The sequence below is a fragment of the Ambystoma mexicanum genome, chromosome 6p, assembly GCF_040938575.1.
Source record: "Ambystoma mexicanum isolate Mex_15411 chromosome 6p, UKY_AmexF1_1, whole genome shotgun sequence".
NCBI classification, from domain to species: domain Eukaryota; kingdom Metazoa; phylum Chordata; class Amphibia; order Caudata; family Ambystomatidae; genus Ambystoma; species Ambystoma mexicanum.
In genome coordinates this window covers 1,126,437,416-1,126,462,869 of record NC_090935.1, presented here as the reverse complement: position 1 = coordinate 1,126,462,869, position 25,454 = coordinate 1,126,437,416, and the positions used below count along the sequence as shown (strand labels likewise).

General features: G+C 46.0%; 1 protein-coding gene across 6 annotated transcripts in view; it reads right to left on the bottom strand.

Annotated features, from left to right (window-relative positions):
* Nucleotides 1–25,454, bottom strand: part of RFX3 (regulatory factor X3) — a 1,045,627-nt gene that overhangs the window by 189,586 nt on the left and 830,587 nt on the right. For all 6 annotated transcript variants that reach the window (XM_069625736.1, XM_069625732.1, XM_069625731.1 and 3 more), the window contains one exon: nt 5,386–5,498. In XM_069625736.1, the coding sequence (XP_069481837.1) occupies nt 5,386–5,498 (113 nt within the window). The remainder of the gene's footprint in view (nt 1–5,385; nt 5,499–25,454) is intronic.

Here is a 25,454-nt window from a genome sequence, read left to right as displayed (position 1 = left end):
TAGTATCACTGGTTCTGATGACTGTCCAGTGTTTGAAAGTCAAACAGTTTTATTTAGATCTGTGTGTTTGCCTACTACTCGCTGTAAAAAGGTAAGGCTATCCCGGAGATCCTGGGATTTGTGCTGGAGTTGCAATGCTTTGGGCGTAATGCTGGGACCGCTTTTCCGGTATTGCTGCACAGCTAGGCACTCTCGATGGTGTAAATGAGTGCATGCATCTTGTCTTGGGTGTTAAACTAAAGAGGATTCCAGTGACCTTGTACTTGCATGGCTGTGAAGAAGAAACACATTCTCACATTATGGATATCAGCTCACAAGCCAACAGTGGCTACTGGGTGCATGTTTTGCTGTCGCTTTCTATGCAAGAGAGGTTCCAATGGAAAAGAGGTGCGTGCTGTACGAATCCAGGGAATTTGTCCCCTTTCCACAAGGGGGAGCCACCACCTTTGGAACTAGGGAAGTGAGCTCACTACGCTGGGGACAGGGCAAGCGGGACCCCACTGGGGTGACCCCCTTTATGGGACAAGGAAACCCCAAGCAGGGCCCTTAATCATAGTCCCCAATATACCAAGTCCCAAAAGTTTGTTGGATTTATGGGAATTGAGCAGGGCAATATTGTACAGGTGCTCTTTAAAAGCTGTTGTCGTTCCTGACCTGCTATTCATACCATCTTTGCATGAAACTTGGAACCAATGAACTATCCGCTCTTGTTCTAGGGAGGAACATAAAGGTCCTGTAAAACCGAAACAAAGGGAAAGGACCTGCCAGAAGGCTAGAGACGCAGGCCTGCATAGAAGATCACAGGAGGGAAAGTCTGCCTGCCAGCAGGAGTCTGACAGCAGCGGCAAGCACACTGTGTGGTGGGCAGAGGAATGTAGAAGCACATGGAAGCCCCACAGAGGAGAGAAAGTTAATAAGCCAAGAAAGGCAGAGGAGCCAAAAAGCCTAAGTCGGCGTGGGATCCGAGAAAACCCATGATGGAGTGAGAAAGCCAAGAAACTCTGAAGGGCTAAAAAGCCAAATAGGGATGAGATCTAAGGAACCCCATGAAGGGCTGAGAAAGCCGATAATCCCATAGGCACTTCGAAGCCAAACAGTCTACGCAGGGCTGAACTCCGAGATACCCCAAGAAAGGGTGAAAGACATTTTACTCACAAAAACACAGACTAGCCCCATCAGATAGTGCTCGTTATCCCTGAGAGGGAGAACACACAAACAAAGACTTTGGACAATCCTGAAATGTGAATCGCTTAGCCAGGTGGATTGGCCAGAGAACGGAATAGAGACCAAAACATGTCTGGGGATGCTTTCGAACTCATGCAGAAGGGATGTGACCAAGCAGTTCGTGCTCGACTGCCCCTTTTTGGGTGAGACCAAGCCTGTTTTGCATATGGTCTTTCCCCTTTTGTAATGGCTTGGCAGGCGATGAACGATGGTTTGGAAGGTTGCCTAGAGCAATTGCAAGAGGTTGAGATTAATTCTAAAACTTCCAGCCGTTAGCTCTTTTGGAGCAATAGGACATTTAGGGGGAATCCCGGACCATGCACCACCCAAGTAGAAGAGGAAAATCCACAGAGACTTGGAACTATACAACCCGGCACGTGGCCTGATGGAGAGCCGAGATATTGTTAGTTGGGGGTCAGAAACCAGCCACAATTCCCTGACGTATGGGGAACGTTTTTGACCATTCTACTTTGATATCAGAGTTCTGTATTCGTGGTAGGGACAGATTCTAGGGTAGACTTGGTTTGGACAGATGATGTTTTTTGATATATTAAGACATCCCGATGAGCACAGTTTTGTTATTTTTTCTTCAGTAGAATAGATAAACCGCCTTCTCAGAAGTAGGGATGGGAGAGGACTTATTTCCCTAAATAAAACATGGCAAGTTAAAAAAAACAATCTCTCGTCTGTCTCCTATGTCGGTGCCAAATGAACTATAATCCCATCTCTGAAGAATTCTACGCACTATATGGAGAATCTTTCCAAATTATGTTTTTTGACTATGATGGCTTTGTTGGTAATTTGTTGCTTTGTTTTTAGACTGTTATTGTCCGTATGTTATGTGATATTCACACCAAGCCAGCTGCCACTGTTCTGACCGTGAAAGTGCAGGAAATGTAGGAGACTATATTGTATGGCATTGTTTTATTTTTATTTATTCTTGTGTTTACCACTTTCCTTGGATTATTTGTGTTGCAATTACTTTCATGCTTCTGCTTTTTCCTATTAGGTAAAAATGCCTGGTTGTGTCTGTTAACGTAGGTGATAGCGCAGTGATAGGTAGGATTCATATGTGCATTGTTGTTCACATTGATTTGTCTGAAAGCTTTCTTTTTTAAGGTTGATATTTAGTTGTAATGTGAACCTTATGATGAACTGTACTTTGTAAATGTAATCTGTGCAATAAGTGCACTGTGCTTGCAGTTTTTGAAGAAGGTGACCCACAAAGCTCAAAGCGACACAGTAGCTTGTTTCCACAATCCTTGAAAGGTTACAGAGGTGAAATGTAGGAGAGGACACAATGCTCACTACCTATTCCAAATGTTCTTGTGAACAAAAAAGTAGCAGATATCCTTAGCATGCTTGTCTAGAGGAAAAGAAGTTAATGGGCCTCATTGCGAGATTGACAGTAGTACCGGCGGCCTACCGGCAATCTCGGTTTATCGTTTACGCCACCCGGTATTACCGAGATATTAGGGGCAGCTGCGGGATGACTCCATGGGATGGGAACCACTGAAGCACTGGCACCGATGATAAAGGTGCTGGTGCTTCAGTGAATTCTCTGCCAGTAGGGGCCTGAACTACCGGGAGAGCCAGAGCCGGTAATACCAGCCATTTTACCAGCATTTTTTCAAGGCTTGGTTACTCGTAATGAGGCCCAATGACTATTGAACATACCTGATGCTTAACCCTATCGGGTGTCGAGACTGTAAAGGTAGTGTAATGGTTGCAAGAAGGGGAATCACTACATAGGCCCTTACACTCAAATAGAAACAAACAAGTTAAATAAGCAGCACGTAGACCCTACAGTTGCATTTTAGTGATCAATGCAGGTGAAGATTTCTAAAGTGCCACCCTGATATCAGAAACAATGAACGGGTAAGAACTATGCTCAAACCTGACAAAACAAACACGTGCCTACATTCACACTTTAAAGTACTATGACTACATGACTTACTTGAAACCATAAATAATGCCCCTTCTCCTATTCTGGTCATTAAGGAAAAATAAGTCAACGCAAAGAAGGCAGGCCTAACTTCTTCAATGCTGTACTGAACTGTCACTGCGAAAGCCCATCATCTACCCCAATTAAGTCAAGTAGATACATTAAAGAAGTTCATAGATAAGGATAGGTTTTCAAGACAGCTGTAATGCTAGACTATAAGAACCATGAACTCTCTCCAGTGAGTTAAAGAACAAAATTGTGCATCTGTAACTCGGTGCAAAAAATGTATGGCTCTATAATCTTATAGCTTACTGCTGTAAAAGTAAATGGAGCAGGCAGTGTGAGCAGAGCAGTCATATCTACAGCCATGTCTTTCCACCAACAATAGTAAAAGGGCATACATGATTGAAGAGATGGAAAATAAGCTTTGACCACCTCCATTAAGGAGTTCACAACACTTTACACATCTCCTTCCATCAGAAATAGCACAGGTCTACATACTAAAATTGAAACCTTCAGGGAAAGCACAACAGGAATATATACAAAACGAAAGTCGTCAATACTGATCTCACCTGAAAAACTCTTTTTGAGTGCGGATAAGAACAGGATACTATTCTGGAGAGAGAGTATTTGTTTTCCCCGTCAGTATTTGTTTAACAAGAGGCACAACTACAAGCTTTTTGGTCGAAGAATTAATGGGACAGTCCTGGGCACTTTTATTTTAAAACCTATGTGTTCCAAATAGAAGACCTCCACGGCACCGTCTTTTGTCCTGCCAAAGAGCAGATCATTCCCTTGGAAGTGGTGCTGTGTCATTAATTAATTTAATGTTTCATCTCAAATTCTGAAGCATCTGTCACTTTTCACTCCTCTTCCTTTAGAAAATAGGAGAGGAAGAAGATGGAGTTTCGGTCACTCTCTCTGCTCTCCTCTGTCTTTCCACCCACAATTTTTCAAGGATTAGTGCTAATTTAAAAATGCCACCATGGCTGGAAGGAAACATTGAAATATAGGGTTGGAACAGCAATTACCAAGGTACTATCTGCTCTTAGGTCTAGGTTGATCCTCTTGTTCCTTTTCTAACTTGCTGTTTTTCATTTTGTCAGCAAAGGTTGGTTGGCTCTCTTTCCCGGGACCCATTTTGAAGGAAAGTGGCCACTTCTAGAGGCTGTTATCTGAATTATGTGCCACACACCCAAAGTAGAGATCAAGTGAAATTTTAATTTGATCAATTCAGGGTGACACATACAACTTTCTTGGTGTCTTCCCTCATAGATACGACTGCATTTCAGACATCAGTTTAAACAAAGGAAGTCAAACAAACATACCACATCAAAAACATCGGAAAGGAAAACCATGGGAGAATTTAGATACTTGCCACTTGATATAGTGAACACTACAAACAATTTGACAGTGATGAAAAGGGCAGTGAAAAAGGCAATTTCTGACCAGTGGTCTATCTTTCACAGACAAGATAGTGGTGTGGTGCTGTCAACAGAGACTAGTTAATGTAAGAATGCGCTATTATTGAGTTTCCTTCCAGTGAATGATGAAACATCCTGGATAGGAAGGACCATAATTATAAAGAAATAGGCAGATGCCACAGTCAAATCGGAATGATTCTAACAAATGTCAGACATGAGTACTCAATGAAATTGTTAATATGAATATGTAGCATACAACCAAGTTGCTTACAAGGTAAAAGTGAAAGAAAACGATTAAAGAAAGCAACTTGAGTGCGAATAGACCATAGGTTCTGATTAGCTCATTTGTAAAATGGTGGCTGGCCTACTGAAATGTCATTGGTTTCCAAGGGCCTCAATTAGCTTGGAGAAAATTCAAGCTGCTGGAACTCTTTTAGTGGACTAAAACAAAGCAGACATTCTAAATAATATAATTAATATAAACTACATAAAGACCAGAGCACATGGGTCAGTGGGGAAACACCACTGGCGCCTTGTAAGTGTTTTTTTCCAACAAAATGCAGACACAGGAATTAGAGACGGGTTTTTCACAGCGACTCAAGTGATTATTTTCTGTATTTTGTATAACTGCGGGAAGATGTCATAAAGAAGACTAATATAATGTGTTTTGAAATGTAAGACATGTGCTGCTGTTTCCATGGCAGATCGGGAGCCCCAGTATGAACAAGATGCTTGCAGGTGATGAACAGTTCAATGTGCAGACTTGGCGTGCACGAGTCGAGTGTGTCTTACCTCACAGTGCTCTCGATAAAGACTCTGCAGTGACTTGATGTCTTCAAAGGTAGTACCATCTGGCAGACAAGGCATTTCAACTTCTGCAAACTCTGGAAGTGCTCGAGATGCATCTGTTGCCATGACAATACAACAGAAGAAAGATATTGTGGATGGTGCCAATTACAGCTTCATTAGGAAACATTTCAAAACCGAGCAAAGGAAAGATTTCTAAAAAGGTCATATTATTTAATGAGCAAAGACAACCATGTTTTTTCCCTTTTTATTAATATGTAACCACGTAGAAACGTGCATTTTTAAACAACTCACTCTAATTGTATTTTTACTTGCCTAATAGAAGAAAAGATAAAATAGAGAACAAACCATTTCATGTTACAGAAGGTTACGGCAGTACCTCAATGCAGAAAGTAAAGTAGCTGCACTGTGACAAGGGGGCGCTTAAAACAACTAAAATAAATCAACAGGAAATTAGTACAAATCCCATAGCCCAATATTTCTATAGATTGCAATTTCCAGCTCGGCACCCACGTAAAAGCAAGACATGCAGAAATATTCCACAATCAATGTGCATGCAAGGATAGGATTTTTATAAATGTGACGCAAGACCACGAAGTGATGGACCACTGCCACTTGACAATGCTTGGTTTGACCTCAAAGAATCCAGCCTTCCCAGCAGTACCTTAAAGCAGGGCAGTGTGACTTACACGATTTGCCAAAGGACAGATCATTCAGAAGGGTGCACACAAGTGCAGCCTTTATAACCCACATTAGGTTACACAAACAGCATAAAGCATGGCACGAAGCACTGGTAAGCCAACACACAATTAGATTGGGCTCCTGGGCATATTGAACACAAATTATCAGTATAACTCCGACCCTCAGGTCAGCTTACCTCCCTCACAGACCAGCAACCAAGGTAGTCTTCCAAGAAGAGTGCGCAAGACTGGCCTGACTAGAGAGCACTTAAATGGCAGCACATCAAGGGCCTCTTCTCTTTCTCTGGAACCCAGCAATTGAACAGAGAGAGATACCCATCACCTGCAAATATGCCCATAATGGCCCACAGGTGAGTGACCATCACACCTAGCCTAGGTGTCCTATGAGACCCGTGGTGGAGCTGAGAGGTAGGGCTTGCGAGGGATGCCTGGCCACCCAGATAGGCTGTTCCCTAAAGCAGGACAGAGTCCGAGCTAGTACTCTTCTATCCTAACACGTATCTTGCTGTCTACCACACGCAATGGCTTCCACTGACACGATGGCACCCAGCTCTGTGAACAAATGGAACAGACTCAAAGTGCCCGGATCAGTACAGGCTTAAGTCGGGTGGTAATATAGCTTAGCTTAAAGGGCTCAGTCACAGATCCACAGGAAGGGCTAAGCACTAGTGGCTTTCTCTATGGCTTCTATGCATTAGCTCACCACAGCCTGCCCCCAAACATGCAACACCACACTCCACACACACCAGTCTCTCAAACCAATCAGACGAGTGGCGCCTCTCATCTTGTCCTCATGATCAACCAATGGGCCCCCATTCCCCGGCTCACCAAGAAACATCCTGTCCTGGTGTATAATCAGGTATTCGGAGAACATGAATATGAAAGGGACAGCCTATAAATAGAAAATCTGCCATTCAGGCAGTGGAATGGCGTGATGGCAGAGAACACAGATGAGGGATCCCCTGATTCACATCTGCCATGTCAGACTACAGTAAATGCATTTTCAACCACAACAGATTTTAAACAATTCCGCATGTACGGAATGTTATGTTACAGTTTAATTGTAGAGCGCACCATGTACGCCATGAATGGCCTCTTGGAGCGGAGACTTTCGAACCTGCAACTGGACTGGCTTTTGGAGCTGGAAAAGGTGGGGTTTCAGAAGCCTACTGAAGCAGAAATGATCTTCAGTGTTTCTAACCGCAGTAGGAAGCACGTGGCATATGGCGGATGCAAGCGAAGAAAAAGGCCGGCCACCTATAGAGCTCTGTTGGAGCCATGGAATAGTTATCTGTCCCTTGTTTAGAGAGGAAAGAAGTCTGGTGGGACTATATTCTCTGGGGCAGTCTCAAGAAATGTCAAGCTGGTCTGAAAGCGGCCTGATCTACTATGCAGAGAATCTTGAATGCGAAGTGCAACGCTGGCAGAGCGGAGTGGGCATGATGTGGCTGTGTTTGGGGGCCAGGCCGCCACGTTCTGCAGCCTCTGTAGTCTTCTAATAAAGTATCTGGGGGAGCGAGGGGGCGCCCAAGATAGATGCCATTAGCATATTCCAAATAAAAATGGCGACGTGCTCGAATGGCATTTTCGTTGTGAGGACGGGGCAGTTAGGAGAAGATATGCTCATTGTTTTTAGGTGAAAGAAACATTCTTGGCCACGTGGGAAAATATAGGTTGTTGTATAGAATAGTGCCCAAATGTTTCAATGAGGAGGACAATGTCAAAGACCAACCAAGAGTTGGGGGCTCAGAATAAGTTAACAACTCAGGTTGGATAACTCACCACCACGACCCCTGTTTTGGTGGGATTAAGTTTAAGAAAATGATCACCCATCCACTCCTCTAAAACGAGGACGAGGTTCTTAAATCTGTTAGCTACCTCACTAAAGGAAGATAGTATTACTGCTATTAGTACCCATGGGAGTGGCGCCAGCAAATCAGGTGGACAGGAACACAGGCTTTTTGCACATTCAATGCCACCCCACTAGCTTTTCACCTACATGCTGCCATTATCTTGCCCCCACTCTCCTCCACTGGTCACCTGACCCCACCCCCCTGCAACTCGAGCCTCCCATTTACCTGCAAGTGCACCATACCTGCTCCCTCATCTTTCTATGCAATGGATATTAAAAAAAGGGACTCATTTTTTATGTCAGAGAAAGCCATCTTTGTTTGCATTTTTTTTGCAAGGGCAATATGGTTGCATGCCAAGATGTAAACTCCTCGGCCAAGAGATCCGCTCTGGACTTAAGGTTGGTTGCAGAGTTGTCACCAGCCAGTAAAGCCCCCTGCCTCAGGGTTCACTGCTGAAATGTAATCTAGGTATCATCAACGTAGCGGAAAATGTTGAAGCCAAAAGTCAACATTAAATAATATAGGAGATAGAGAGCTGAGTCATGAGGCGTTTCATATTTCACTAGTGTAGGCTCATATGAGGAGAACAACATTTCTATTCTTTGACAGCGGATGGAGAGAAAAGAGGTAATCAATGTCAAGTCTCTCAGCTGTGTCACACACTGCGGGATCAAGCGGAGGCCAAGAGACAAAAGTGGTACCAAAATAAGTAAGCAAGGTTGTATTGTGCAGCAGGAATATGGTTTGGATAAAATATCTAATTAATATGGATTTTCATGTGACTATGTACCCGTCCTATGTCTGATGGTATATGTGAGGGCGACTCAGGGGGCCAGGCACCGCCACAATGTGATGTGGGAACAGGGTGCCGCATGGATATGGAGAGGATCCCCTCGTCCCCCACACAGCACAGAGTTAACCAGCAGGTAATTGTCACATTAACAGTGCTGTCCTCTTCAGAGATAGCCTGAGAAACATTATTTTAAGATCCACTGTATTACACTCACCATTCTAACCGTATGGAATTCATCGTTGCAGAGCTGCCTAGAAACATGCTTAACGTTTAAAGTCTGAAAGAACAGGCAGGTGCGGAAAACAGTAAGGCCCCGTTGGCTCCATTCACAGGATCTAGCGTGTTGTCAGGAATAGTATACCTCTATTCTGGGTCTCCTACTATTAGGGTGACTTTCCTTCTGAGACTATTGTCTGTGTGTGTAAAATACACAGTTGCAAAAGGCTCAGGTGAAAAGGAGGGAGACATACCACCTAGTACTTAGGGCTGTAGGGAAAAGGTCACAAATCAATGGTTTAGATTACTTACAGGATATCTGCACTCCAGCCCCTTTCCCCCTTATAGGACACGCTGTGGGAACGCTAGGAGCCGGTGATAGACTCCTAGGCGTTCAAAGGTGACCAAGAGCAGTGCTTTACTTACCAGAGCCCGTATTGAAGCAGACTTGTTAAATGAAAGCCGCTAGAGCAGAAGAAATCAAGAGGAAGCAGTCGCGAGAAGGAAGCAGACGGAAATGCTTCACCTGTCGACCGAATCCGAATCCAGGAACGTCAACAAGTGCCGGTGAGTCTACCCAGAGCCACGCCAAATGCAAGTAAATGAACAGCAATTAAGCAAGTGAGAAAGAACAAATTAACGTAATATTAAAAAGCAAATTAAGTATCAAGCAAAACCCTTACCAGCAGATGAATATAAATTGTGCTGACATAGGGGAAACCAGGACCAGATAATATATATCCGGAGGACATATTTACAAACAAAGTATGTGCACCTTTGGGGAAGGGCAGAGAGTGTGCGTGAGTACAAAAAGCCCTAGCAGGATAGTATACCAGGCAATCACCAGCGTGTGAGTACAAGACAGCCTGGCAGGAGAGTGTAGCATGCAATCACAAGTGGTTGAACACAAGAGACCCTGCTAGAAGAAAATATCAGGCAACTAGACCAGTGTGCGATGGAGTCCTGAGAAGAAACATCAGGACTGAGAAGAGAACTGTGTTGGTTAAAACAAAGAAGTCCTCAGAAAAAACACCAGGAGTAAGAAAAAGATGGTGTTGATTAAAAACAAAGAGGTCCTGAGAGGAAACATCAGAACTAGGAAAAGGGATTGTGTGAACCAGGAGTTCAAAGAGACACAATTGTAAAGTGAGACAAATGTGTACATCAATACTGTTGTGGTCCAAGAAAGGCACAAGGAGCTGTTGTATAAGAAACTTCAGAGAACAAAGACACCAGCGGGAAGGAAAAAACCCTCTGGAGCAAAGACCTTTATCCTTGAAGAACTTTAGTGTTGGAGCCATTTATTCTTTTGTGAACACTTTTCTAAACCTCCCTAGGTAAAAGGCATTTTCTGTTTCGAACATTCTGATACTGACAGATCCTTAGTTTTGGTTATAGGTAGGGACATTCCTCGAAGAGCAGGGCAGAGAGGCATTTTCCCAACCCCTTTTATTTTCAATAAAAGCCTTTAACCAAAATCAGGCTAACTTGTGTCTGAGTTTCATTCCCGACTCCTCACAGAAAGCATGTCTCTTCTGATTAACACATCAGTCAAGCAGCCCCACCGGGGGCAATCCTGCAGCGCACAGTGATCACTGGTGTCAGAGTGCTCTGGAGGACACAGTGCAGCCCATAGCGGTGACTTCAATAGCTGACAGCAAGCTAAATACAAGGTTGGTGCAACGCATTGGGATAGTGAGCCCGTAGCATGGAACCAGCGAGTTAATGGTGCAGCCAAGCATTTATAGGGGGCATTAGACCCAACTGTGCTAAGAGGAGGTCAACCACAGTGGCACCTACTATTTGTTGGATGGCAGTCTTTTGGAGGAGTCAGCACGGATGATTGAGGTGGAAAGCAGTGTCCAGTCTGTACTCCATTGAGAATGCCTGCAAAGCTTTGGTGATAGCTGCTAACCTGACTTTTCAACGTGTTGTTGCAGCCAGGAGTGTTTCTCACAATGCCATGGCTAAAACGTCCAAGGCAAGCAAGCAGGGTGATATCTCTGCAATGCTGCAGTCTACTGATAAGTCCAAGAGGAGTGAGATGGTGGCTGACCAGGTTCATGTGTTGGAATCATTCCCAGTGCTGCCCTCACAAGTGACCTCAAAGGCAGATCTACAAGATTTGCTGATTGAAATTAAAAGAGAATTTCACAGGATCACTGAGGAACTGTCTCATAAAATCATGACACTTGACAAAAGGGTGATGCAGGCTGAATCTAGGGTTTCATAGGTGGAAGACACATAATGTGAGCAGTCGTACGAGATGGGGGAATGCTCTAATAGAATCAAGGCTCTGGAATCCCTTGAGGACAGCCGGGAGGATGCAGAGAATCGTTCTTGCCAGAACAATATTCACATCCCTCTATCAGTGAGGGATGATGAGCTCTCAAGTTTTGTGGAACCTCTTTCAAGTGATCCTCGAGCTGCCGGAGGGACCAGCCATTGAACTTGAAAGCACACATTGTACACAAACTCGGTCTGCAGGATAGATCTCCAGATGTTTTGTCTCTGGTACATTCCTTCAAAGTGAAGGAGCGCATAATGGCTGCACCCAGTGCATCTCCGAAGACAATTTTTTCGCAATATATCTCTCTCCTCATATCAGAATTTAGCATTCTCCACATTAGCGAAAAGGAGAGGGCTGCGTTTATTGATGGAATGGCTGCAGCAGAAAGCAATCACCTACAGATAGGGGTTTCCTACTGTACTTTGTTATGACTGGCCTGACCTGCACCTGATGTATATGGATGGAATGCTGTGAGTGACTGATGTGGAATACAGAGTGAGAGAATATTGTGTTATGAGTGGGGTCCATGAATGTCAGTTGAGGGTATGTGATCACAGAGAGGATGCCACTGGATGTTGCTGTCCCTATGACTTACCTGACTTGATGTACCAGGAACAGAGAGTAAAGAAGTTGTTTACTCTCACCAAGATCCCAGAGTCATTATTGGCCAGGGATCCAACACAACATACTTCTCTTCTCTCATCAGGGGAAGTGATGGGCCATTAAAATCCTAAAGGAGGCCGAAGGTCTGTTGAGGGGGCAGGGAAGAATGGTGGTGAGAATGTGGCCTGAAGCCCTGGGTCCAGTGCACCAAAGTCAAAGCAATGGCTAAAAATGAGGAAAAAATAGGAAGGTGAGGGGTCCGACCCGAAAGACTTACGGACCCAATTTGGCATCAGCACTTTTGTAGCTATGGTTCAGCTGGGGCCGGTGATGCATGCATCAGGATATGGGGCGTGTGTAACTAGGGCATGTTGTGTTGGGGAGTTGATATGCTGGAAGGCACCACAAGGGGGAGGGAGTCAACTGCTGAAGCATGGTACCCTCCAAGTCGAGATACCCATACTCTAAGATGTGGGGTTAGGTTTACAGGAAGATTTTCAGATGTTTACTTTTTATATTATTATCATTTTGGGGCAGGGATAGGGGGTGGGGGTCACAGTTACAAAATGTTGCTGTGGGTTCCTAATTTGTTGTTTAATGTTTATGTTGGAATGGAGGAGGGTTGGAGTTGTGATAATTTACAAAACGTTATTTTGGAGAGTGTCGGTACGTTCTCAACCGGTACATGGCAGACGAGGGTGGTGTCTCTCGGAATCCCTAAGTCGGGTTAGATCCTAGATTGAGTCCGTGGGTGATATGACAAATAACGGGGAAGATCGAATAAAACTGGGGACATGGAATTTATCCAGGAAAAGGAAATCGCTGCTCAGCAGACTGGGGGATATATGTCTCTCCCTAGAGATTGTGGTCCCGGCTTGTCCGAGACAGCTCTTTGCATCAGGAGGGGAGAAAAAACAGATAGCAGTGCTGGTGGGGCAGATGTGCCGATAACCAAGAAACCCAAGCTACTCCTCACTGATGAGGCCCAACAAGGCCGAAAAATGTTTGGGGACGCTTGTGGTCTTGTGCAGAAGGGGTGTGACCAAGCAGTTTGGGCTGGACTGCCCCTTTTGGGGTGGGACCAAGCCTGATTTGCATATGGTCTTTCCTCTTTTGTAATGGCTTGGCAGGTGAAGAACAATGATCTGGAGGCTTGCCCAGAGCAATGCCAGAGGTTAGGATTAATTCCAAACCTTCCAGCCATCACCTCACTGTAGTGCACAAAATGTTGGAGGAGAATCTAACAGATAGATCGGCGCAGGCGCTCCTGAAAACCAAGTAATATTATTATAACTGCAATAAGGCTAATTGCATGCTGTTATCCAAATGAAACAAAGTTAAAACACACAACAACATACTGGCCCTGCATGACACAAGGGGGGTATTGTGCCACTTTTGAGTCTGATGAGGTGAGACTACCTCAAGATTACTTTAGGGTAGTGTTCTCAGAGGACACTTCCTCTAAATGCTTGCAAAGCAAATATTTTAGGAAAGCTAAAGTGCCGTGACTATTGCAACAATTGGGAGCCTCGATAGAGGGTCCCATTGTTTCAGATGAGGTTGACTAGGCAATCAAAACATTGAAGAACAAAGCGCCTGCCCCCGGCGGCTTCACAGCCCCCTTTTTCAAGAAGTTCCGCTCACTGCTGGTTCCTCACTTGACAACTCTGTTCAATTCATTTCTTGAAACTGGCAGTACCACTCCTACCATGGGGGCTTCCACTATGGTTTTGAACTACAAGCCAGTGAAATACCCAACATACTGTGACTCATTCCACCCAATTATGCCGACTAACAATGATTGCAAGCTGTTCTTCAAGATCCTGGGTGCTGTATAATGGACATCCCCGATATTGTAAATAAGGACCAAACAGGATTCATAAATGGGTGCAGCGCTCATGATAATGTGCAAGGGTCCTGAACCTGATTGAGATAGGGCACGACTCGGGGAAGGGAGGGACCTAAGGGTGGTAGTTGTTAGGGGAGTTTTCCTAAAGTCCTTGTGAGGTAAGACTTTATAAAACTAACCCAATGGTATACAGGTCCCCAACTCTTAAGATCAGTCTGTACTACTCATGGAACCTTGGTAGGGTGGCAGAGCAGTCAGGCTTATCATAGGATGAAGATGTGAGCTGTAGGTAAGTACACTGAACTCTGTTAGTATAGTAGTCAAAAGAAACACACCAATACATTTATATTAAAATATATATTTATTATTTACACATGGAATTTCTTAAAATACTTATATCACTTAACCAACACACATAGGATTATTTATAAATACTTTTCAAAGGCCACTTCTTAGTTGGTAGTTGCTCGCGGTACAATTGCTACAGAGTGTGACACTAATGACAGTTCTACTGTATTTTTGGTATGACCGTGCACTCGCGCACAGACAAAGATATACAGTAATTGTATTCAGTTAGCAAAACCACATAGGATAAAGTATTTTATGAAAGAAAAAGGTTGGGTGATCAAACAGAAGCAGGGATTAAAGTTCCAGAGGAGTTTTCTCTGCAAACTAAAGTTTTAAAAGTCTGATCCCCTAACTCTATGCAAAAGTCAGTTTGGAGAAGGCTCAAAGTCTTACAAAGCAGCAGAACAGCCTCTGGTTAAGGACACTAGAAGAATTAACACAACGTTTGAGACCCTGTTAAAGGACTCGCAAAAGGACACAGCCGGCAGCTTGGGTCAGAGGTAAGAGTGGAAACCCTGGACATCTCTTCGTGCACTCCAACACTCTGGAGCGACTTCTTAGTTTAAGGTAAGCAATACCTTTTCACCCCACCGTAATTTAGGCTAGAAGAAATGTTTATGGCTGGATTCTCTTTTGTGCAGCAGCGATGGACCCAGTCTCTGTATTCCTTGGTCTGGTGACTAAAGTCTGGACTCTGATCGGGTTATATCAGCAGCAGTCTTGAGAGAGGACCTCTGGCATGGATTTCTTCAGCTTCTTTGGTCAGTCTGCGGTTTTGGCACCTTTTCTGTAGCACCAACAAAGGACATGATTCGCCGGACAATCTTCTTCTATTCCTGGAGTCCTGCCCCCTGGAGAGGGTCTGATTGTGTCTCTGGAGGTTCACCCGAAGCTCAGCAAGGACTTGGATGGATTCAACCTTTCTAAGACAATGAAATGCAATTGAGTTGGAGGTCTCCTGGTATTCGCGGTCTGCATCTTTGGAAAGGCACAGCACCTCGTGAGATGGCTCAGATTGTATTTTGTCTCAGGGCTGGTTAGTCCCACCAGCCAAAAGGAAGGAGTCATCCTCTTTGAAGCTCCCTTGTCGCATAAAGAACAGGGTCAGGACAGCAGTGGTCGCTTCACGCTGTTACAAAGGGTCTGCAGGACTCTCTGGTCATCTTCTTTGATTACTTCAAGCTCCAGTGTTCGACTTGCCTTTCACCTCAGGAGCCTCACCTTTTATTCAGTTTCAGCACACACTCCTCTGCAATCTCTCTCAGCAGTTTACAGAAGGGGGCTGGTGGCTGTCCAATCAGGACAGCCAGCCCCCCTCCCCCTTCCCCAGTGGGCACTGGTTCCATTCAGGCACTCGGGCGGACAAAGGGCAGGGGAGCGAAAAACTCCTCCCCCACTTCATGCCTGGCCAGACACACTGGAGCCCAGGCGGGGACACCCAAGGGTTCCCACCAGAGGCAAAACGCACACACAGACCTCCCCCTCCCAGAACGGTAGAAGAAGTGCTAACAAAGAACAACCACAATAGAAATGGCAAAAAAAGATAGGAGCCACCATGTTAGTACATAGGTGACCTTATTGATGTGAATACAGTCTGCTGTAATAAATAGCACAATAGTTGGTAGAACACATCCACTGCCACCAACCATAACTATAGGGTTGTATATGTGACTAGAAAGTCACATGAGCAAAGACATAAGGTGGGGTGTGCTAATCTCTCAGAGTACAGAGTTTTAGGGTGGATACAATACAAAGTATCCCTCTATCCTTAATAACTGTGGTTAGAAAGGATAAATAAAGAATCTCAAAGGAGAACCCAAAGGGTTCACAGCAACATTGCCCATTAGGAGCTGTGTACTAAAAAAGGTAAACACAGATGCCTTAAAAGAGATATAGAGACTAGTAGACTAGACATAGCAAAGATAAAACACAGAGAACAGAGTTCCAAAAGACAGACTACATAAGAATGAATGAGTGGAAAAAGGCTACTCCTTCAGGATTACAGAAAAAAGTGTTGGTATTCTCACTAAGAGACGGGATGAAGCATAAAAATGACAAATCTCCCTTACAGTAGTCATTGATGCCCACAGGACATCTGACAGGGTGGGCTGGAATTATGTACGTCTCATCCTCGGAGCATTTGGCTTTGGTCCCAATTTCACCAAACCTGTACTGGCCAATTATCAAGAGCAATCGACTTCCATAAGGGTTAAAGGGCGATACTCGCCCTCCATGACTATAACCAGAGGAACCAGGCAGGGGTTCCCCCTGTCCCCACTACTGTTCACACTATCCATGGAGCCATTTTCCTGACGAGTCTTACAAAATCCGGCAATACCAGGGTGAAGGTGGGGAGCCACAAGCATATGCAGACAATGTTCTCCTCACTTTGCTGGATCCCTGCATCTCCTTTAAGACTATGGTGGGCGAACAAGACGAGTTCAGGAAGGTCTCCGGCTTTAAAATTAACTATGACAAATCGAGTGGGCTGGATGTTATGGTGTGTCCAGTGGATAGAGTCCAAATGGTACTGCATGACCCGATACGGTAGACCTGGGAGGCCATACCTTACCTTGGTGTCCAAATTCCCCTGCAAGAGCTCTGAGGTTCACCAGACGAATTTTCCACCCTTCTTTGGGGAACTGATAGAAGATTTAACAAGATTGGTGGGGCTGAGGATTCTAGGCAATGTCTTGGTTTGCAAGGATCTCAGCGATCAAAATGAACCTGGTACCCAGGTTGCTCTATCACTGTTCGGCACTGCCAGTCAGGATCCCGGAAGCAGAATTACGTGAAATACAGGATCAGCTCTCGACATTATTCTGGGGGTACTAAGCGCACAAGGTCTATAAGAGGGTACTCCTTAGGCCCATGGGATTAGGGGTCGCTGACGTATTCCGATACAATGTGGTGGCACAGGTTTCCCATGCTTTCACCTGGGGCAGAGAGTAGTCGATGCCTAGGTGGAAGGAGATAGAACAAGAGCCCTCAGTGGGGCCTTTGTCCCAATTCCCCTACATGGATTTGCGTGCACACAAGTGAGAGGGGGCTAATCTCTACTAGAAATACCCTCCAAAATTTGAAAAGGACATTCCGCCGATCAGGCACAACTGCGGGAATAGGCACTCTTACCCTGTTTGTAACAACCCAGCTTTCCAGCTGGGATGCAAAGAGGGGGCAGGTTTTTTTAGGGCATGGATGCATAGGGGACTGACAACCCTTCAACAGCTCTATGAAGATGTGAACCTGCTGACATTTGTGGAATAGAGGGAGGCTGTTTTCCTTTGCAAGTCTGAATGATTCTGCTAGGCTCTTCTGCGCCACTGGGCTACACATCCTACTAATCGGAAGGGGGCTCATCATCCCCTGAATCTGCTGGAAATCTCCTTGCAGGGCAGAACCCCTACTGCCATAATATCAAAGGTGTATAGTTTGTTGGATGTGGGGGAACCGGTGACACGCTTACCATACATGCAGAAATGGAAGGAGGACCTAGGTTGTGAAATAGACGATGATGCCTGGTTGCGCATCTGGGGTAGAATCTTCCAAATGTGTTTCAAATCAAGAGTGTGCCTACAAGACGTACTACTGATGGTACCTCATGCCTCAGCGGTTGCACCATATGAATGCAACCTATTCAGTCACCTGCTGGCGGGGATGCACATATGCGTTTTCCCTCTTATGTGTTTTGGACCTGCGAAAAAGCTAGCCTCTTTGGAAGGAGGTCTTGGGTCACATAAAAGACATAACAGGCCTTCAACTGCCAATGGACCCCTGCACAGTATTGTTAGGAGACACGGGCAATGGGTGTTCCCAGCCTCGGGTAAGGCAGCTTCCCTAATAGGTCACCTCTTGCTTGTGGCAAAATGAATCATGGCCCGTGCCTGGAAAAGCTCTGAAGGTCCAGTAATCCCACTGTGTTGGGTCAAACTTTGGTAGCCGAAAAGATCTCTGCCATATGTGAAGGGAGATATCCTAGGTATGTGTCTGTTTGGAGTGCCTTTATTGAATATGCAGATTGGTACCTCGCCATGGTGGTAAAGCCCTCAGCATTACAACACTTCTCGCCCTCTGTAGGTTCATGTGTCGGGAGGAGGGGCCTCTTGGGTGAAAGACTTTTGTTGGTATGTGGCTCTAAACTAAGATGTAATGTTTACAGGATGTACACTTATTGGGATTATAACGCAATGCATACGTACCCTTGACTTTCTCTGCAATTTGTTAAATAAAAGCTTTTAAAAAAAACAAATATACCTAATTTAGAGTCGCAGCTCATTTTAGGCCAGAGACAAACTGTGCAGGTCAAATATCATGCTGCACAGAATGTTTGCCCACACAAAATTTGAGGCGGTGCTAAATTTTCCCTTTACTCTTTTTTCACACGTATGTAAAATGTTAGTGAAAGGTAGGAGGAATTGTTTTTTATTGTTCAAAAAGGGTCGTATCTTTATCCCTGCACCACAGACTTATCCCACAGACCTGAGCCGGTTGCGGTTGCTGCTTTTCTTTATTAATATATTGAGTTCTGGTATGTGACAAAGTGGGCCTAAACTCCAGACTTAATCTGCTGTTTTTTTAAAGCCAGCAGCCACAATGGCAAGTATTAAACTATCTGAAGAAGGAATGATATCACATGCTAGAGGTAGGCTAATATGCCACAGAGTGCTGTGGCCTGAATGCTGTGACTAGAGTAGAATGTTATGGCAAGTGAAGAGACAAATACAGGTTGCCGATCTGATCACAGAGGGGACACATGCCCAAACCTCAGGGCACCGGAGCATTCAACGCAGTGTCTTGCATTGCAAAGGTACAAGGATCTGTCATGCCCGAGAGTCAGTTCATGCAGAATGCAGAATTATGGCAGGCCTTTAAAGAACTTCATAGAGTCAGCTGACTTCACTTTGGAAGCGGGACAAATCCATAGAAAAACTACTGATGAAATCATATACTACAGACAAAACAACTCCGATTAGTGAGGGGGATATAGTAATGGACGGAACAGACCCTTATAAAAGTGTGCTTCAAAACCTCAGCAGCAGAAAATGTCCATACATCGGAGCAGGAGGGTCTGAGTGGAGCATGGAAGAAGCCAACTACATGTACCAAATAAACCTGATTAGTGCATGGAACCTTAACCTACGAGTGACTGAGCCCTTGATTCTGGGGGATCCAGAGCCCCTGAACCTGAGAAGTCCTGAAACCAATAGCCTGATGGGGGCATGAAACCTTGAACATTAGAGGGGCTAGACACATGCACATGGGACGTGCTGAAACTTAAAGCTGAGAAGTGTGGAAACCTTGAACCTGGGCGCTGCTTGAATCTAGGAGGTGCTGAAAGCTTGAACCTGGAATGTGCTTGAACCTAGGAGGTCCTGAAACCTTGAACCTGGGTGCTGCTTGAACCTAGGAGGTGCTGAAACCTTGAACCTGGAAGGTGCTTGAACCTAGGAGGTGCTGAAACCTTGATCCTGGAAGGTGCTTGAACCTAGGAGGTGCTGAAACCTTGAACCTGGAAGGTGCTGGAACGTAGGAGGTGCTGAAACCTTGAACCTGGAAGGTGCTGAAAGGCGAACCTGGAAGGTGCTGAAACCTTAACTGAGAGGTCCAGTGAGTAGTGCTGAGAGCGCAAACTCGCGAACTGCAGAAACCCTAAACCTGAGGAGGTGCAGAAACCCTAGACCTGAGGAGGTGCAGAAACCCAGAACCAGAGAAGTAAGGAAATATTGTACCGGAGAGGCGCTCAAAGCTTAAAACAGAAAGGTGAAGAAATCTTGAACCTGAGGCGAGAGGCAATGAAAGTTTGGATCTGAGGGATACTGAGATTTTTAACTTGATAGGCAATTAAACCTTAAGCGCACTTGACCATTTCAGGTGCTGAAAACTTTAATTACTTAATCTTAAAAGGAGTGAAGAGGTCAAAACAACTTGAACATTGAGAGGCAGCAGAAGAACTAGTTACTCTTACCTTGTAACGTTCTTTCGATGGGATGTTCCTCCGACGTATTCCTTATCTTAGATATAAATCCTTCAGCTTTGCTGGCCTCGGAAAATTTTTTCGCCAGAGGGCGCTGCGCGTCGATGATCGCCGAGTCGATGACCCTCGACGGCCTCCGTGCCGACGTCGACGTCATCCTGCCTATAAAGGCCGCGCGCAGCGTCCGTTGCTCAGTTCCGTTTTGTAGTCCCCAGTAATGTTTTTGGATTAGACTAATCACCTTGAAGGAGCATAGGCTGCAAACCCACAGGAAGTCATACTGCGGGGATGGATGGGAGGGTCGATAAGGAATACGTCGGAGGAACATCCCATCGAAAGAACGTTACAAGGTAAGAGTAACTAGTTCTTCGAAGGGATTGTGTCCTCCGACGTATTCCTTATCTTAGATAGACTCCCATAGCAGTGGTATTGTGACTGGAGGCGGGAGTAATAAAAGTTATGTTACCCTTCCAGAATGGACAGAGTGTAACACAGCCTTGCCGAATCTAGTTTCTTGACTAGAGGAGGAATCCAGGCTATAGAATTTGGTAAATGTATGTGCGGACGACCATGTGGCAGCCGCACATATATCTCGAATTGGCACCCCTCTTTGAAGGGCTGAGGATGTTGCGATACCCCTGGTAGAATGAGCCCTTAGATTTTGAGGAGGCTCCTTTCCTGCCAATTTGTAGCACTCCAGAATGGCTAAAATAATCCATCTGGAGATGGTTTGTTTTGTTATTGGAAGGCCCAACTTATGTCCTGCATAACCTACAAAGAGTTGGTCTGCTTGTCTGATCTTAGCCAATCTGCTGATATAGAAGCTCAAGGCTCGCTTAGGGTCCAGCCTGTGCAGTCTCTCTTCCTCCTTCCCCGGATGAGGAGGAGGGTAGAAAGAAGGTAATATAATCTTCTGAGTGATGTGAAACTCCGAGACTACCTTCGGGAGGAAGTTAGGCTTCACCTGAAGAACAACTTTGTCCTTGTAAAAGATTGTATGTGGAGGTTTACACGATAAGGCTTGCAACTCGCTAACCCTTCTAGCAGATGTCAATGCTATTAGCAAAACAGTTTTGAGGGTGAGAAGCTTCAATGAACAAGAGTGTAGTGGTTCAAAAGGGGCACCCTTTAGGAAGTTTAAAATTAGGTTTAAATCCCATAAGGGAACTTGAAAAGGTTTCGGGGGATAAACATTAGTTAATCCTTTTAGGTATTGTATTACCAATGGAATTTTGAAGTATGAAGGCTCCTCTGCAGTGCGCTTAAAGATTGATAGCGCTGCGAGATAGCCCTTAATTGTGCCAACCTGTAGGCCTGAATTAGCCAGGTAAAGTAAGAATGACAACACCATAGGTGTACCACAAGAAAAGGGTTCAATATTCTTTTCTCTGCACCAGCTGCAAAATTTGTTCCAACGGCAGCGGTATAGAGTTTTAGTTGCCGGCCTTCTGGCCGAAAGCAACACCTCCATAACATCATCCGGAAGGTCCCAATCCTTGTACCTCAACCTTTCAGACACCAAGCGTGAAGGTTGAGGGTCTTGATGGCTGGATGGAGAACCTGACCTTCCTTCTGCGAGAGAAGATCCTCTCTGTATGGCAGTCGAATTGGAGGGCAGATGGACATGTCTAGAAGGTCCGGGTACCACGTTCTCCTGGCCCAATCCGGGGCAATTAGGATCATGGTCTTCCGAAACCTTCTCAACCTCCTGATCATTTGAGGAATGACAGGGACCGGAGGGAACGCGTACAGAAGTGGGAACTCCCAGTCCACTACGAACGCATCTCCTAGAGCTCCTCTCGGGGGAAATTCCCTTGAGCAAAATCTGTCGCACTTCCTGTTGATACTGGTGGCGAACAGATCCACTTGAGGGGTTCCCCAAAGGGCGAAGATCTCTTGAAGGACTTCCTGAGCTATCTCCCACTCGTGAGAGACTGTGCTCTGCCTGCTCAGAGCGTCCGCTGTCAAGTTCTTCTCTCCGGCTAGGTGAATTGCCGATAGAGAGATTCCTTCCTGAATTGCCCAAAACCAGAGCTGCATCGCCTCTCTGCACAGTGGTAGTGAGCCTACGCCTCCTCTTTTGATGAGGTAGTGCATGGCCACTGTATTGTCCGTCATTATTAGGACGTTTCTTCCCCGTACAGACGGCAGAAAAGCCTTCAGCGCTAGTCTGATGGCTCTCAGCTCCAACAGGTTGATATGTAGTCTGGACTCCGATGGAGACCAACGACCGCTGATGGTCAAGTCGTTGGCGTGAGCTCCCCACCCCGTGAGTGAGGCATCCGTGACTACTGTTATCTCCGGCCATGGTTGCCAAAACATTTCTCCTTTCAGGATGTTCTCCCGACAGGCCCACCACTGAAGGTCTCGGGCTACTTTGACCGGGATCCGAAGGAGATCTGTCATCCTTCCTGAGAACTGTGACCACTGAGTTCTCAGTGCCCACTGGAGGGATCTCATTCTCAGGCGAGCCTCCGGCACGAGGAATATGCAGGATGCCATGAGGCCTAGCAACCTCAGAAAGTCGTAGGCTGGGAGATATTGGGCATTCTGAAATCTGATGACCATCTGCAGAATATCTCGAGCCCTCACCTCTGGTGGCAAGGCTTTTCCCAGGGAAGTGTCCAGGACTGCTCCAATGAATTGGAGTCTCTGTGATGGTATCATCTGTGACTTCTTTAAATTGAGGGAGAAGCCCAGCTTGTGAAGGAAGTGGCAAACATAATCCAGTTGTCTCTGAGCCTGTTCCGAAGATACAGCTCTGATCAACCAATCGTCTAGGTAAGGGTAGACATGAATCCCTTCCCTCCTTAGACTTGCAGCCACAACCGACATTAGCTTGGTAAAGACCCTCGGGGCGGAGGTTAGCCCAAATGGCAGAACTCGAAATTGATAATGAGAGCTGCCAATTGCGAACCTCAGGTATCTCCTGTGCCTGGGATGGATCGGCACATGGAAATAAGCGTCCTGGAGGTCTAGAGATACCAACCAGTCCTGAAGCTGGAGGGCCTGAAGGATCTGAGAGAGAGTCACCATCTTGAACTTGTCCTTTCGGAGGAATTTGTTCAATTCCCGTAAGTCTAAGATGGGTCTCAGTCCTCCGTCCTTCTTCGGTATTATGAAGTAGGGGGAGTACCAACCCTTGTTCCTTTCCGCTACAGGTACCAGTTCTATGGCACCTTTCTCTAGCAGGTCTAAAACCTCCTGCAAGAGGAGCGGATCTGGAAGCTTCAAAGGGTTGTTCCCCGGTGGATGACTCTGAGGGATATGTAGGAAGGGCAGGCAGTAACCTTGGGCCACTGTCTCCAGAGCCCAAGCATCTGACGTAATAGCCTGCCATTCCGTCAGATGGTGAGTTAACCTGCCCCCTACTGGTGTTCTGTGAGGGGAGACCTCAGAGTGGTTTTGAAGCGGCTGATGCAGTTGCCGAAGGTAAAGTGGCTCCTGCTCCTGCGGGTGCGGCTTTCTTTCCCCTACCCCGTCCACCACGGGTAAATCTTCCTTGGCCTCTTTGAGCCGGTCGTCCCCTGCCCCTTCCATATGAGGAATAGTAACGAAAGGACCGTCCTCTCCACGATGATCCCGAAGGACGAAAGGTATTCTGACGGATAGCAGCTCCCAATGACTTGGCTGCTGCCTTGGACGTTTGCAGTTTCTCCAAACTGTCATCCGCCTTCTTTCCAAAGAGGGTAGAACCGTCAAAGGGCATATTCAAAAGCCTGGTCTGCACGTCAGAGGCAAAACCAGACTTCCTCAACCACGCATGCCTGCGGATTGTGGTACTTGCCGCCATGGCCCTGCTGATACTGTCAGCAGAATCTAGGCCAGTTTGTAGGGTCTCGCACATCGCATCTTTACCATCCCTGATGATGTTTAAAAATGCGTCCCTTTCCTCTCCTTCTTGGAGGCAGTCAGCCGCTGATGAAGCGCACTCCCAAAGGGTGTGGCTGAACCTAGCGAGCGTACAGGTCGCGTTAATAGACTTTAACGCCATGCTACAGGCAGAAAAAACCTTCTTAGCCATGGCATCATACTTTTTGTCATCCCTATCCTGCGGAGCAGTGGGGTATGCAGATGTGCTGCCTGATGAGGTTGCAGCCTGTACAACCAAGCTCTCAGGAGTAGGGTGTTTTGACAAATATTCAGGGTCAGAACTAGCCACCCTGTATTTTGTTGACAGTTTTTTATTTACTGCCGGGATAATTTCTGGCGTTTCCCAGTTTGTCAAAATCCTTCTCTGTAGAGCAGAGTGAAATGGAACCACAGGATCCTCCTGTGGGCCCTTGTCCAGTATGTCAGTGAGGTCATCCTGCTGAAAGGCAGGAGAAGGTGCAGACCAACCCATAAATTCTATGATTCTAGACATCAGAGCTCTATATGGAGTCTCCGCATGTTCTCCTGGGTCTGGTTTGATAAATTCTGCTTCAGGAGAAGTGTCCAAGCCACTAGCTTCCTGAAGTGCATCCTGAAGATTTTTTAATCTTCCTTCCTCAGAGGCGAAAGTCTCTGGCTCTGGTGATGTGGTCCTCTGTAAATCAATATCTTGGTCTGAATCCTCCCTTTCCTCAAAAATCGAGGTTAAAGGGGGATACATTGGTTTTTGGAATGGTATAAACCCCATTTCCAATGCAGAAGGAGCCATCATCACAGGCCTTGAAAACGTCGATGTCGTCGACACCGACGTGAAAGTACTCGAAGGCGCCGTGAAAAGCGTCGAGAAATGTGTACTAGGCCTCGAAGAACTCGAAAGGATCGGAGTCCTGCTCGAGAACGACGTCGACGTTCTCGGCGTCGAGTCGGAGGTCTTTTGTCTAACCGTTGGCTGTGGAGTAGCCGTGGTTCTTTCCTTCACCGGCGTCGATATCGGCGTCGACGTCGGCGTCGACTCGATCGACTGATGCGCCGATGGATCCTTCGACAACGGCGTCGATGGCGCCGACCTCTGTTTCGAAGGAGTTTTCGACGATGGCGTCGATGATGCTTTATCTCCCGATGGCTCGAGGCGCTTTCGGGTTGACTTTTCCGCCGGGTACTGCGACTCGCGGCGTTTAGATTTTTTGGGTTTTTTACCCGGGGTATCACCCTCAGCTGTCTTCGAGGGGGACGAGGCCGCTTTCTCGAAGATGCTTAGCATCTTTTTCCTGAATTCCTCCCACTCAGCTTGCGAGCTGCGTTTTGTGGGGCAATGAACTCTCTCAGGAGAACTCGACGAAGATGACGAAGGGGATCTCCTACGTCTCTTCTTCGAGTGTCTCGATGTCGACGAGTGGTGGGAGCCACTTCGTGATCTAGATCGAGAGTGTTTTTTATGGTGAGGAGACGAACGTCTCGACTCTACCGAAGAAGCTTTCGAGGAAGTTAAAGTTGACCTACCTCTCTCGAGCTTCCCCCTACGCTCCTTCAAGGCTTTCGCCGTCATGGAAAGGC